The 17,214-nt window shown below is 31.0% G+C and overlaps 1 protein-coding gene across 7 annotated transcripts in view; it reads left to right on the top strand.

Moving 5' to 3' along the window:
* The window catches only part of LOC119081341 (alpha-protein kinase 1), a 37,714-nt gene that overhangs the window by 1,000 nt on the left and 19,500 nt on the right, over positions 1 to 17,214 (top strand). For all 7 annotated transcript variants that reach the window (XM_037190142.1, XM_037190144.1, XM_037190147.1 and 4 more), the window contains exon 2: positions 2,645 to 2,917. In XM_037190142.1, coding sequence (XP_037046037.1) covers positions 2,846 to 2,917 — 72 coding nt within the window. In that variant the 5' untranslated portion in view covers positions 2,645 to 2,845. The remainder of the gene's footprint in view (positions 1 to 2,644; positions 2,918 to 17,214) is intronic.

Raw genomic sequence — 17,214 nt, 5'->3', positions numbered from 1 at the left:
TTTATTTGTCGACATGAAGCGCGGCATTCCAATTTATGAAAACATTTTAACACGATAATAAAATGTTATATGGCTTGTAGGCAGCACAATTTGTTTTTTCTTTCGCTAAGTCCAATACCCAAGTTCAATCTGAACTTTTGACGCTCCAAAGTACATTACATTCATATTATTAAAATACACATGAAATAATTAAATGCTTAAAAGCAGTCAATCATGCTCTGATAAGCAATCGAATAGAGAATTTCATAAATTTAACAAACTCGATCACGTAATCTGATTGTGTATTTTACACCAAATAGAAGGCTCCATTCTTTCGTCAATCAAATATGAAACGTTTGCGTGATCATTGTTTTACACGAAACCGAAAAAATAAACCAACAGTAAATCGAACATCCATTTCAAAACGGTGTGCGCTGATAGTTTAATCAAAAATTTGAAAAATTTGTGCATTTCATCGCGGTTGATAAGAAGTTCAAGTACTGACATACTGACAAACGCTTGATGCTTGAAGTGACGAAGAAAGTATAAGCTTGCACATGCTCAATAGAATTAATTAAATCATAATGCAATACGACAACTTCCTCTCGTAAGTTACAATCGCAGGCTAACATATGTTTTTCGAATAACCATAATTAAACATACTGTAAAACCTGAGGTCGCTCGGCCATTACTATGTAAAAATCTTCTAATCGAATTATCGGAGCAAGTAACTTTCTGCACGAAGTATCACTCGTAACTTCAGTGATTTTTGAAAACGTCTGGTAGAATTTTCGGTTTCTATTTATTGTTTGGCGTTTGGTATCCAATAAAACTTTTTTAGAAAGTTCAGAGAGAGCAGAACATTTTAGTCACATCAATCTCCAAAAGTTTTTACATTCTGCGAGGTAAGGATGTGGACTGTGGACTTAATACACCAATGAATTAATTTTTCTTCTTAGTCGTGCATTGTCATTACGCCTCAGCTAAAAACGATGATATCAGTGTAGTATCTAAAAATCAAAGAAATAATCCCATCTCGAAACGAATTTCTATTTCGGTCGATGTAATTGAGAAACGAAAAGAACTTAAGAAATTCCGTCCAGTCATTCAATCATTAAAATGAAGATACTCAATGTAGAAAGATTTTCAGATTACAGAACGTTCTCATAGACATAATGACAATCTTGATTGTAATTATATTTTCGGATACCACTCATTGAACGATGGTATATAATATCATTGTCGATAGAATTTGCAAAATCAGACAGAGAAATTTCATATCTTTTTTCGAAACATGTACTAGCATCCACTTGTTAACATAATGATGTTAACAACATATACTCGTGAATGCTCAACTCTCGATTCGAAAATAGACGAGAGTAATATTAAACAGTTTCCACCGAAATATTCATGAAACCAAAAATTTTATATTTAAATATGATGATGTTGAGCATGTAAATTTTAAATACTTAAATAGTAAATAATGCAACATAAGGCAACATTCAAATTTTGAAAAGAAACGCGAAGGCGAAAATAAAGGTGTTTTTTTAGTGTGTGCTCATTCAAATATTAAATTGTAGGTGTTAATTAATGCATTTGAATTCTACATTACATTCGGTATATTATATCAATGGCTTAAAGAAAAAAAACTCGAATAAGCTTTTGAATCGATGTTTTATGTTTTACCATAGCGCAGAGTCAACGGTACCAATGACGAAAAAAAAGTGTGAAATTATTTAATGCTACGCTCGTAATAAAATACTTGAAGACCTACATAAGACATTCTGAGTGAGTTTCCCCGTTTCCCTGTTATAATAGTTCGTACGTATGCAATTGAACGACACATTGACGATGAATTCATTGCTACTGAAAACCAATATTCATAATTTAACTAACTTTCTGGTTCTAAGTTAAATCGGTTTTTCTACTTATTTGACTGTTGAAGTGGTTGTCACGTTAACACCTTCTTACATTTATGTATTTATTACCAGTTACATAAGGCTATCATTTGATAATGGAATGAATAGTATAATTTGATCGATGAAAGTTACGTTGTTTTTAGCTCGTTACATACACTTACTGACATTTTCGTACACGGAAGATGTCGTTTTTAATGTGGGATGTTCTTACCTTGCTATTTGCATAATAGGCTTCTGTGTTGTTGTTTTTTTTATTATTATTATTTTCAATTCAATTTATAAGTACAGTTCAATGGAAAAGAACACGCGGCACAAATTCGAAACACACCTATTTGAAAAAGGGAGAATAGGTAGGACGTAATCTACTTATATTTATGTCAAATTCATTTATCACATCAATCTTTTGGTTTTATGATTTTCTTTTCGCATTCACATTTGAAAATGTGACATAGACTGAAGAATATGGGGAATAAAATTTTCAATTTACCAAATTGCTAAGATCTATTTTCGTCGTTCTGCTACTTCGTATGGGTATATAACAAGGAAATCATGAAGAAAGTTGGTGATGAAGTGAGAACGTTATGTTTGAATAATTGGAGATGCTAAATACCTACAGATTAATTAAGAAACGAGAAATGAGATGAAAAATTGAACGGAAATATTCTATGTCAAGTGAAGTTTTGTGCCTTTACCTAAGTTCAGAGTTGATTATTACAATTGCTAATGTTTCCAAAAATCCAATTCAGATTTATATTATAAAAACCGATTTACACCAATGAATTATAAACAGTTGCAAAACAATGCAACATTATTAATAAACTTATTGTGTAAGCTGATTTATTGACACTTCTTGATATATATAGTGAAGTGTTCACACATTTTTTTAACAAAAACATTTTCGATATAAAAGTGATAGTGAAACAAAAAACAAAACAATATCTCTCAAAATGGATATCAGTCTGGAACGTGACGGAAACGCCATTGGCAGTTTATTTCAACAAATTATTAATGATATGAAGGTACGTTTATTTTTAGCTAATATTTTCTAAGCATGATGCATCGCAATTGTTATCTATCGCTCGATAGATACATCCATCTATAATCGACAACGACAATAATAAATAAATGAAATCCTCTAGTAGCGAAATGTAGATTAAAACTAACTTGTACCAGACATTAGGCGATATTTTAAACAAATAAAGTAGCAGATTTAATGATTATGTCGCTATACGCTTTCCGTTAAAAAAAGAACCGCTACAAAAACTATGCATAAACATACATCGTATCACTTTTTCGTTTTTGTTTTGCATGTATAGTCCATGTGTAAATAAATTGAATTTATTACGATACATGCATAACACATCCAAATACGAATCTCCTGGCCTTTGTCAATAATTTTTTTTTGTGTAGAAAATAGGTAGCTCTCTGGTTTATCTCAATACGGAATATGGTTTCACAAACAAACTTACTTAGTCTGTAACAAAAAAAAAATTGTAATGCATATTGGTTTCAACTCAACTGTTTATTTATTGTTTGAAAAATGTTATAAAAGCCCCCCCATTTATGAGGTCACAGGCGGATAGAATTATATATATCGCACATTATTATATATACACATTTTCTCAGTTCATATGGTTATGTGTTGATAGTTTGCTGAAATAATGCCGTATAGCATCTAATATTGAACCAATGTTGAATGTAAGCATAAAATCAAAACATAAACGATATGAACAGTTTTCTCAATTTATTAATGTTTGGATATATTTCTTGTTTCAAAAAAATAAAAAATCGTTTGTGTTTATTTAAAGAGGTTGGTGCTATGGTGTAATTATTGTAGAACCTACACTGCTCTTTTATTTGTAGAACCAACGATGTACCATTTGCTTGTTATTGCTAAATTTTGTTGAGGTTGAAACTTTGCGATGTGTGTTCAAATTCAAATAGGTCAATAAAAAATGGTTTGGGTGAGCAATAGGAAATGTGGAAGAGTTATGGCTATTATATGTTGAAACCCTATAACACTAATTGCTGTTCTAGAATTTTATTAGGATCAGGACTAACTATTTTAATCATTATGTGACCATTGCGAAATAATTCGTTAAATTCGATTCTAATTTATTTACTCCATTATGTGCTAATGTGTTACTTCCTTCAAAGAACATTTTATATTCGAATTTTGTCTGCAAATTTAATTTTTATTACAACTCCATGCACTCTACCGTCTACCGATTTTTAATAAATAAAGTTTACAATAACCTGCTGTTCGAGCTAAAATAACACTTTAAGCGTTTAATTTAATTGTCTTGTGCTCAATGAAACCATCCGGGGGATCCGTTTTATTTACAAAACTTGAGTCAGTTGTTGTTTGTTTCGTAATTGAATATAGTTTTTAGTGAATAGCCATCTGTGTTTGATGCTGGAAACATAATCTGAACTTCTTTAGTTTTTTTGTTGTAAATAAAAAAAAAACAGTCGGTTCTGGTTCAGTACCAATTCATCAAGCAAACATCGTGTATGCGACGCTATTTTTTTTCTTCTTCTTATACTTACGTATTTGCTTAAATTAATTTTTTATGGTTGACTTGTATTACGATACACCTCTGTAACATCAACGACAAAGTGGAACTATAACTGTGCATTAGACAATATATAAATACTCTTCATTCTTGCAAGCCTTTACGAATGTAAAAAAATAAATCTGAGATTTTGTTCTGTTTACAAAACACTTTCAGAAAAGCATATTTACGACCAATCTCTCATAAAACTTTTAACTTTTTGACTGAAATAATAGTTGTTATATGTCGTACTCTTTCTGTGACCATTATATAAGTCATTATTTTCGTCGTAATCTCGAATCAAGAGTCTTCAATATAAACATTGGAATACTAAAGGTAGTCGCGTTCTAAAAATAAAAAAAACGGCAAGACGACGATTTTTTTTTTCTCGTCTTCATTTTGAAAACTTTTCTCTGGTGTTTTTATGTTCAAACATAACGTATGTGTTGTGGAAGTATGGCAATGGAAAAGCTATACGGAGTGAATTTCGTCACATCAACCACATCTGCTCCAAATATACATACGAAAGCGTATAATACACTTCAATTTTTATTTTTACTGGTGCCCATTTAGAAGAATTATGTTTGCATTCTCAGCTTATATTTTCGGATTTCTTTTATTATTTTCGGAGCATTTTTGTGTATATTTTTTTGTCAGTTTATGATGCATTAAAGATGTAGGTATGTATTGTTTTATGTCCATTAAGATCAAATTTAAAAATAAACACCGCCAATATTGCACAATAATTCTATAGTTTCTATAATTGACTTTAATTGTTTCCGATTTTGATGTGCAGAGAGACATACAGCGAGAATATCTGTCCACTTAGCATATCGATCGTTGACAACATCTAATTGTCACTAAAATGTGAACCCACTAATTTCAACTCAGTCGCATTATTTACGTTAATGAGATAAGCTATAAATTCTATGAATAAATAAACCGAACCGAATTTTCGGAAAAAAAAAATTCCTTTCGTTTCCCAAGAGATTCAATTTTATAATTATTATGATAAGGTTACTCCTGCGGCTATATATCATATAAATTCAGTTTTATATTATAATACATGGTTTTTCATTGGACGACGTAACAATTCTTCCATTTCCATCAGAAAATGAAATACTGTCTTATAACGTAAACTAGGGACGACTTTTATAATAGCCTTTTGAACTTGAGTTTATTCGATTCCTACAATTTTTCGAAAGGTCACGTAAAACGTTATTTGCTGAAAAACAGACGCAAAAAATCGAACCCCCATTTAACAATATGTAGGATGTAGGACATCTCAGATAAACACTATAATAATAGTAGAGTTGAACATAAATCGTATAAATGGTAAAAAATAATCACAGTTGAAATCTAGTTTCTCCTTTTGACATTGACTCGGACATTGAACATAATACCTAGCTTGACTTGAATCTTGTGAACCAGATATAGCGATATCGTGTAACGCAATAAGTTTTGTGGATTTTGATGACGTTAAATTCTCAACTTGTTAGATTTAGTGCTAATTTTTCCGTTTTTCGCTACGAACTATAAATAGATGTTTCGTTTGTTCAAAGACAACATTTTGAGAAGATGTAGATGTCTGGTTAGTTTAGTAAAATTAAAAATTCGGATATGAATCTTAAGGTTTTTAAAATGGCTTCTTGTACGTCGGCTTCGCATCGGATCGGTAAACTTCACAGAAGAAGTACTATTTCTATCATTTATCCCATTGATAAGCACTGATAATGTACTACACATTTCTTTACCGCGGATGCTCCCGTCCCGATGTATAAAATATCCGTTTCGATTAAAATACAAATTGCAAGTCAAATTGTCATTTTTGACACCGATATAGTACATTTTCCCAATGGGTTGTTCATTTCTCATGCAACTTTTATCGATTTAACATTTTTCACCAACGAATATCATAGCGAACTAAATTGGATCATATAATCACCCGAATGTTAAAAATGGATCAACAGCAATCATAATTCAAACATAATTTGGTTGAGAGTCATAAATTATGAAAGCTGCATCGATAAATGTTAAATCCACCTACCTCTTCCATTTATCGATTATTTTGTTTGTCATGTTATCAGCATAACTATCACCATTTTTTAATCAATAGAGTTTGTAATACTATACCTACATAAAATTGTCACACAATGAGAAATTAAATGCACCACGCCAGTTCGTTCTACGGTGTAAGTTTCATTAATATGAACAACAACAACAAAAAAACAATCCAAGACTTGTAATGTTAGTCAAACACGTTCTATCATATGGAAAGTAAATGAAAATCTATATGTTCATGGATATGTAGCTATGTGCTATGTCGTTTACTATTCACGGCATAAAGAAAGTCAATGACATTCATTGTTATGTTATCGTTCTACACTTCGTTGTATTTGGTCCCATAATTTAGAATTTATAAATATAAACAGATACGATAGACGGGTGTTATTGCCAGCAAAATGAACAGCAAAAATGTTTTTTTTTTAAGTTACCTGTTTACAATTTTGTTCAAAGAGAAATACATAGAAGAAAAATGTAAATTTTTTTTATAGACGTGGTATACCCACGATTCTATTTAAGGAACGTTTCAATTAATTGAAATGAGGGGTTGTTTGCGACGAGCAGATTGCGTTGGTAGATTAGAATAGCGAATTATGTTGATCAATTTTTGAAAATCTTCCAGTAGTGGGTACTCACTGGGCTTGTATTACATGACGTATAAACACTATTTATAAAATGTAAGAAACCATCAGCAATTGGATGCATGGTCTAATGTTATAACATATGGACCATCTGTTGAAGCAAGGAAAAGAAGTACATTAAGTAAAACGCAATGTGAAAAAACCATTTAATTTCACTGCAGCAAAGATCATCTTTAACTAAAGCATAGACAAACGATTTGTTCTACATGCTAAGAGAGTGCAAAGTATGAACGTTTTATTGAACATAAAAAACACTTGAATTTCTCACTTCATAAAGAATATAGAAAATGATTACACAACGTTTTTTGCCGAGAAATAACGTACCGCAAGGTTCATAAATGCCAATTTATCTCAATCAAAGTTAGTCAACGGGACTTGATATAGTCAATGTTGTAATTAAATCGACCATTTGCAATTCAAATACACGTCCAATTGCCGTAAAATATTTGATGTTACATCATTTCAATGGCAATGGGTTATTATCAATTATTTAATCGTTTCAGCGAAGACAATTTTCTTTGGTGTACACCACGACATTCCGTTATGTGTGGCTTTTGTTTGTAGATTTTTCTATTGCTTTGGATGCGTTGGACGTAAAAAGATTAGTTCGACTTTTTGTCTTACTCGGTAATCTCCAATTTAACTGTAAGAGTTCGACGTGGAAAATCTCACTGGGGAGGCGGTTGTCAATATCGTCCAAACGTCTACCCATTTCCCCTTTTACGGATTATTTACAAAGTATACCGACGTCATTTGGTGTAAATAATTTTAATTGCTTTCGATTTAAGGGCCCAACGCAATCTTCTTCTTCTCCCAACGAAATGAAGATTGACAATTAATTAGAACTGGCGTATCGTAATTCTTTAGCGTTTTGTTAAGAAAGTATGATCAACAATGATTTCAATGTTTAAACATTATCTAACCGAGGACATTTACAGAGTGGCAGCCAACTATTTTTATCAAAACAAATCGTTGAATGTAACACACTTCTTAGTCAAGTGTGTTAACATTGAAAATTGGAAGCCTAATTTGTTATTTTGAAACGAAACATTTGCTAAGTTCTCCGTACCCACTCATACAAATTTGAAGGAGTTTATTTAACATAACAGAATAATTATAGACTTCAACAGCCTTTCTTAATTAATAGTGAGCATACAAAGTTATTAAGAAGCTGCTCATATGATGTACAAATTTGGGTAAAGAGAGCCAATCGTATAGTTCCTTAAAGGTCGTACTCATCAAGATATTTTATCATCTGTAACGTTCAGTAAAACATTCAAGAATGATTTATAAAATATTCTGCGTTCTAATTTAAAAACGGTTCGGTAATTTTGCAACGCATTGAAAATTAGTGACAATAGAAAAATGTGTTGAACCCTTCGAAATTTCTTTGAGAAACTTGTTTCTTTCATATGCAATTCTCATTTGTACCACTTTATTCCCCTAGTTAGATCTTTTGACATTACACACATAATATCAAGTTTTCAAGGTTTACTATCGCATCGGAATATTTTACATATAAAAAGCACGAAAACCACTACTTAACGTATGTATAAAGCGTTTGCAATTTTACTCATATAAATAGTATGACATACAATGCATATATGTACTGATATGCATCAGTAAGTGCATGTCGGACACTTTTGATTAAATCGAATTTAACTCTATTATGGTACAGGAAAGAGTAAACGCTTATTGATAGCATCTGTCTATATAATATATTCTTGACATCACAAAAAACATGTGTTTTGCTTTTCCCATTTGAGAAACATTAAGAAGGAAAAAAAATCAGATGCAACATGTAATTAGTGTGAACATTTTCGAAGAAGTGGAACATCTCGTATCATAAGAATATAGTGAACTTAGAGTGCACAAGCATAAAAGTTAATAGAATAATGTTAACATTAGATGGATAAAATGGTTAGATAGATGTGAGTGAGTCAAGAAATATTCAACTAGATACAAAATGGGCGTTTTCCAAATCTAATTTGCGCGCAATATATAGTTTATGTTTTGCAACGACGAAGAAGTATTGCAATCTAGGAATAATTATACGATGAAAATATCGAATTAGTTCTTGTTAGCGTGGTAATTTTAAACGATTTCAGAGTCTGGTTTTTATGATGAGACAAATATTGACTATTCGCCGTGCCGCAAGAACTAACGGTACATAATATGAGAACGAAGTAAACAGAATATTTTGCACCATAATCTAATTTTAAATTTACTTTCGTAAAATGAAATATAAAATGGTGTAAACAACGATCTAGGCTGTTTATTCAAAATTAAATTCAATTTGTTACTTTATTTGGATCAGTTACACACACACAAAAGCTTCTGCATCTGAAAGTCTATTTTAGTCTGTTTATGTTTATGCTTTCGTCAAAATATGTTTTGCCTATTTTTCTCACGGAATTGTTGTTTTTACAACAATAATAACTACAGTTATAAACTCTCTAAATGACCGTCTTTTTCTAAATTTCTTATTTCTCCAACTTCTCTCATTTTTCCATAACGAATATATAGAGAAATGAGAGAAGTAAAAGAAATAAGAAATTTAGAAAAAGACGGTCACTTAAAGAGTTTATCACTGTACCTTCAGAGAAGTAATCTTTGGAATGTTAAGGTAACAATAAAACGAACAAACCTAAAACCCATTTACTGAGTATCAGTTGAATACAGAGAATGAACATTCCATCTTCCATCTTCATTAATTCTTAAGCAAAACCCTTCGATTTTTTGTGTCTCGATTCGTAGAACAGCCAGAGCACACAGTCGTAGAGTGATTCAAAAATTGCTGTTTTTTCAATGTCTCGCGAGTTAATCCGACACAAAAGTTCACAAACGTTTTTGTGGCACAGATACAGTGGAGAACAAAATTTTACTCTTGAAATGATATTTTTCATCAACATTAACTTTGCAGATAATGGCATTTTCAACCTACATTTCTTGATTTTAAACAGCAATATAACATTTTCCCACTCAATGCTATTAAATCAATAATCGTTTTCAATATTCTCGACAAGACACAAACCGATATAATGATACTTCTTTTTTGATTTATAAAAATTGCGCTGAATGAATGAATGAAATAAAATTTAAAAAAACGGAAAGAGAAATACATGAATTTAAGATGCGAAACCAATCCGACAGAAACACGTTCACATTGTATACTATGGTTAGTCCGTTGTCAACCTTGACACACGTTGCATTAATCCTTATTTGGCTACATCATTTGTACGGCTAATTACATTCTAGATTTTCGTTTTAATAAGAGTACCAAGCTAATTTGGATATTGATCGAAAGGAGCGCGGTTAGTTCTTATGAAAACATGTAATTTTAAATGGTTGCCGGTGGGGATTATTATCCTACACCCAGTTAGTTATTTATATAACCTTCATCCCGTTCATCTAATGTAAACAGCAGAGTATAAGGTTTTGCGTAAAACCTCATTTTCAATAAAAACGCCCTTGTACAATATTTACATGTAAAGCTACTTCAATTTTCGTCTCTTGCATAAGATATGAACGTGCAAAAGTACGGGACGCGTAAAGTCTATATTTACTCTTCTTTTATGCCATTTTCAATATCTACGTTAATACACATAATATGAGTTCAGTTCAGTAAAAGTAGGTGGATGGATTTATATTTCTATTGTGTAAAATGGTACTACATATTATAGCCGCTAACGTGGTACTTCTTTGTATAAACCTGCTCTGCGAGCTACCAATTAGACTATAATTTGTTACGTGTTATCATTAAATTATTATTTGACCCAGTCGCTTGTGGATATTCGAGTATAAAATTGTGTGCTTTAATGGCGGTATCGTTAAATTGGTCTGTGATTTATGTTTAAAAGTCTCGTAAACAAATTGTTGTTTGCACTTTTACAAGCCATTTAAACTGTTGATGGATTTTTTTTTCTTCAAACAAAACATTTGTATTTTTACGACTGTTTGTTTCCCGATGTGTTGAATAAATTGTGCAAATTTACCGATCTTTTGAGAAAAAGAATCAGCCCACTTGATACAATATACAAAATAATTCAATTAACAAAAATCTACGAAGATTAAACAATTCAGTCCTTGATCAAGACATTTAAACGAAAAGATTCAAATGTTCTCTGTAAACGAAAATGCATCCCACAGTTAATACATTAGCAATGGTCAAACAACAAAAATTCGAATCGTATACAAGCGAGAACCACATGATAAAAATTACGAAATTTACGAAAAAAAAAATAATAAAAAAAATCGAGAAACCTTGAATGCAGCACAACTATACGATTAACCTCATCAATGGACATTCAGTTAAACAAGTTTTTGTCTGTTTTATCAATGAATGAAACAAGTCGACGCGACTTGATTAAAGTTTAAGATGTAAATTTTGTTGTAATGTAGTTTTCTCTTGTACAAAGATTAATAAGCAAAACATGGGTGTCATAATACATCATAATGGATGCCGGCACAATATTATGATTGTTAGGTCTTCACAAACATCGTTAAAAGAAGATGTTTCAATTAAATTGTTAGTCGTTAAAAATCGTAAGCGGCGAGTAAACTGTAGTAGTACAACATATTAATTATATCAGAGCCTGTATTGACGTATTTGTGTTAATGCAAAGTGATGTGTTTTTAATGTGAATTATTTTTCAGACGTCAATATACAGCACGCAATATAAATTATTCCATGTGTAGTGTATACACTTCCAGAAGTTCAATTTTCAACACTCAACAGTCTAAAAGAAAAAAAAAATGGTTCATGTACTTAATCTGGTTATAAAAAATTGAATGAGGAAATAATTTAAATTGACAATCACAAATCGAGACAACAATATTGTCGATGTTTGCAATATTTCGTATTTAATTCGTGATTGAAGGAATAATAATTAGATTTATTATTGCATTTAGTAATGAACAACATTTGTCGAATTTCTGATCTAAGGCACAATATAAGAGGTGTGTTTCTTACAATTACTTCTTATGGGTTTGTAAACTGTCTCTTTCTAGTGATTATATTTAAGTGACTAGTGACCATGTCATGTCATTTTTAAGTTCGATCTTAAATCAAGCGAAAATCTCAGAGCAACAGTAAACCATTCTCTTGCTTTTGTGTACGTAAATTAAGGCTCGTTTTTCAATATTTTATGTAAATTTGCTCGACGATACAGAACACACTTCCCATAAATCGCGCTACTTGTTAAGGTATCTTTTTTTTTCACATCCTTATAGTCAAGTACCACAAAGTGTAATCAATCATTTAAACCGAAATTAAACAAAATAAAAGAATTTGTTCGTTAGGTTGCGTAGGCACTGGCCATAAATCTTCGAAAAACACAATGCGAACACAAAACGTTTTTTGTTTTCTACATTTTCAAATACTAGAACAATCAGAAAACTCATTACTCTAAAGGTTGTTCTCTTCAGTTTTTTTTAATGGATTTCTCGACTTAAGATGTGCTTTGAATTGATAATCTGTGTATAAATAAGATACTTATGGATTTATACACAACATCAACAATAACAAAAAAAAAACGATTTTGCCGCCTTACTTTTCATTCGTTAGTTTAGTTTTGAAATGAGAAATAGTTTTTGATGGAAAAACGATTTTTATGTTAATTTTCTCCGGTACAGACAAAACGTATTTGTGCATTTTAAAGTATGGAAAAAGTTTCTTGAAAGGAAATCGAAAAAGAAAGAAAGAAAAAACTATTTTTAGAAAACTTTAAAATAGAAATTTGTTAACTCTTTCATGTGTATTGTGTGTACCTACCAAAAAACAGAAACTGTTTTTTAAGTTTCCATCGGGGAAAAAATGTTTGATATCAAAACATATGTACCACAGTACAATAACATGGAAAATGGTTGTATTTTTGTCGTGTTTCCACGCTATAACCGGAGCTATGCAAAGAAAAATCAGAGGCTTGACTATTACATAAACGATATAAATGATTGTAATGTGTCAACAACACACCTACGCCAACGAATCACAAAATCAGTGGTATACATCTAATCACATAAATCATATAACTTCATAACATATATATCCGCGCATATACATACATGTAGAATGGAAAGTGACAGATTTGAAGACTGAATACAAAAATAGAATACGTAATCAGCATAAAACATAGAACAACATTTCTAAGATGTCAATGGTATATTCATGGGTTATACATACTGTCAGCTATGGGATTTTTTTTCTATATGATGGAAACAATTTTTCATAAAACGGAAATGGGTTACATCAGTAATGGTTGACTGTTTTGTTTATTAGTATATAGTCTCTAATTTTCAATTATACACTTGGATCCCGTGAAAAATGTACGGCGTTACATAATTTTGTATCTATTCATAGCTTTACTTCCTTAGGAGTTGTTTTTCAATTTTTCGTAAAGCAATTACAGTAGCAATTACCATGCTCAAAGAGATACCGAAAAAATGTCGTTTTAGTGCCAATTTTTTTTAAGTCGGAAAATGTTTTCGTTCTCTTTTCTCACTCAACCCAAATGTATATGGAAATTTTCCGGCTATTGTTCCTACAAAAAAAAACTGTCCTTAAAAATACATGTTTCCGTTAGGAAAATAAATTCTCCCTTCAGGCAAAAATGTAAATTTTCGTACTATATGAATCTCAACGCAGATAGGTTAATTTATGGAGGGCAATGGCATCCAAAGAGGAAAAGGAAAAATAACACAAATGCATTCACATCATTGTGGTACGGTTAGTCAATGTTTCTTTTTTTACTTAATGTTACAATTCGCTAGATGTAAAGAAATGCTCACCGATTCGGCTGACTATGAAGCAATTATTCCCCGAAGATCCAAGCATTAGCATTGAAAATGCTCCATACAATCAACAATATGAAATACAACAAAATTATCGTAGAAAGTCAAAGAAATGGCCGTCAATATTCGGTATCGAGGAAACCGCATAAATTAGAAATCAGTCCTTTGAGGTATATTTATTCGTAATTTACCTTTTATATGCCACAGAAGAAAAACGTGAACTTGCACAATATCAACAATATTTATTTTTTTGTACACATTCACATCTTATTTCAGTTCGAAACATCTAATAACTCCATTCAACCAACACGTTTCGCACGTTGCATTTTAATATACAATTTATTATTGTTCGTTTTTGAAAATTCAAGTCCCACGTAGGATGTAAGGCATTTTTTTCTCTCTGTTTATTATGGTGATTTTATTATTTCTCAATTTTTGCTATGTTTGGAATTTCATTTAAATAAAAGAAAAAAAAAATGTTGTCGCTTTGATCAGCATCAAAAAATATAAAGTGATTGCTATTTGTCATGTAGGTTGTATTCATTTTATCTGAAAATAGATTGCTATTGATCAGTTACATATACCATGGATGTACAAGTTATATACAATGAATAGATAGATAACGTTGCAAAGCAAAGAAATGGAAAATTGGTTTTCAGAGATTAGCACCAAATGAAAATGTTTATTGCGGTCATGGGTAGATATAAAAAAACTCGTTCGATGCAAATTGCTAGCATAAAAAATTTGACCCATTAGTTTCGCTTCGATAACTGCGTATTTTTTAATGTTCTTGATAAATCTGTATGCCGAATTTGTAAAAAAAACAAAACAAAACACTCAGTGAGTGTAACTTTAAGGCAGCGCTGGATTTAGAACAAATTGTGAAAACTGTCGACTTATTACATAAATTTTCATCGGGCACACCTCTTTTTAATTCCATTAGGCGTTGAATAATTGATGCCCTAAATATATCACTAACGAAATCTTATTTACCGTTAATTGTTTTCCACTGATCTATCATGTATACGCTACAACACGTGACAACTCTATTTTGTTTTCCATGACCAATTAAATTTATATTTTCGTTATTGTATTCACACAATCCAAATCCAATAATTTGAAATTCAAATATGCACACAAACAACGTTTGCCCAAACGATCCAGCTGCCGCTTATAAAACAAAAAAAAAATTTAAACGAAAAAACATTAAACACCGGAAGATGAAAATCCATACTACACACTACACACTTTAGTCTACTAATAAATTTAGAAAAACAAACGCATTTCGTTTCCATATGCATGTATTAAATATAAGGTGTCGGCTGCGCTCCATATTCGTTTTCTGTATAACATTATAAAAACACATTAAAAATGGTTTTAGGAAATTATATACCACCTACGATCCGAAGATACAGAATTCCGTAATGTGGAAAATGTGATTAGGTTTCAGGGTGTTTGGCGAATATCTTAAAGTTAGACAATATCTGTTTTGAAACAATTATTTTTGGATTGTAGTAGTTGCTATCATCGAGTTAGAGTGGTTATTGGCAGATGTTTTTACAAAGGATTTAAAAAAAAAAAACATTTTCAAGGATTTTCCGATCGTTTTCCAAGATTTTTCAGAGGATTTTTTATCGATTCTGAATGGATTTTCAAAGGATTTTGTTTTTGGTTCAATTTTTTAAGGATTTTTTTCTTTTTATTGAGTTTTTTATTTGATTTCCTCTTAAGCCTTTCAAAGGACTTTCTATGATTTTGCTAATTTTCTCTGGATATTTGCCTCTCGGTTCTACATAACCTTTATTGGACATGTCTGATTTTATATCACTCATTCTATGAAACCTTTTCTTCCAAGTAGGTAAGAAATCGATCGTGGGAACGATTTTAATTCATTGAAATTTAATCGTCCACTTCTATAAACGTATAAACCCTTCCATGCATTGTAATTGATGGTTTTCATTTGCATGTTTACCAGCACATCCATCCATTTACGAATTTCTTATCACACAAAAAAAAAACATTTTATTTATTTACAGAGCTTAGCAGTAGAATGTAGAACCATGCAATTACGTATCAGTTTCACACAAAATAAAAATGTTATATAAACGTTTTGTCGGTTTGCATATAAGAACATAATGCATTTCCGTTGAAGTTGTACACAAGTGAAAAAAAAACAAATTCATTAAAAAAGAATGCTAAAATAGTACGAAAATGTAATAAATTTTCCGACTTGTACAAATAAACGGAAAGCTGATAAAATATACAAAAACTTTATAGTTTATTGGGCCATTGACTTTGGTCGATAGAGTTTTTCAAAATTGATGTAACTGGTTAGTTCTGTACGTTTTAAAAATATAATCCACAAATGAATCACATATTGCAAGTGTTTCATACAAACATATTTTTTTCTGTAATACAAATTTACGAGTTTCTTACAGAATGCACATGCAATGCTCTGCTCGGCTCACGCACACTTGAAGAACAATTGTAACTGATTAAACAGCTGAATACAACTTAAAACTGACTCTTTACATTTTGATTGCATCAAAGTTCTTCTTGTATATAGCTCGGGCGTAAAATATTTCACCCTAACTTTCATGGCTTGAGATTTCAACGAGATATCAAATTACATTCCTTATGATATAATATAACTGTTTTTGGGTTAGTTTAAATTGCTCTATCGAGCTTGCACAATAAATTCAAACGAATGGATTGCATTAAGTTAACCGAAAATTTACGGATATCCCATTCACGTTTGCATAAGAAATTTCATTCTAGTTTCTTCGCCAGTTTCTTCGTCTGATATACTGATTTAAATAAATTTTGAATTCAGCTCAAGTTTTCCAAATTTTGTACTTTTTAGTGCGACCATTTCAATATTTTACGTATGCATATATGAGTTTGTGTGGTAAATATGGGCCTTAAATGCAAATAATGAGATTTATATTTGCTTAGATGCTTGTCCGATAAAAAATAAAGTAAAAGTTAAAAGTTAAATTATGCAAATAGTTTAAGTTTTTATTTCACATCATTAACTCAACAGGAAAACCGAAAAGAATACTTGAACACTGACCTGATTTTCAAAAATCCGTTGAATTGTTTTAATTGAATTTCGAAACCAAAATGTATCTTATCAACAATAATCAATAACGAAACAATCAGATTGTAAAAAAAAAAGTATTAATTGGCTTTGAAAAAATACAATTAAATGAGTAAGACCGGGAAATATCACTATCAGCTATGAAGGCTCGCACGAACATTTTAAAT

This window comes from Bradysia coprophila, unplaced genomic scaffold (assembly GCF_014529535.1).
Source record: "Bradysia coprophila strain Holo2 unplaced genomic scaffold, BU_Bcop_v1 contig_358, whole genome shotgun sequence".
Taxonomy (NCBI): Eukaryota; Metazoa; Arthropoda; class Insecta; order Diptera; family Sciaridae; genus Bradysia; species Bradysia coprophila.
This window is presented reverse-complemented; position numbering and strand designations above follow the sequence as displayed.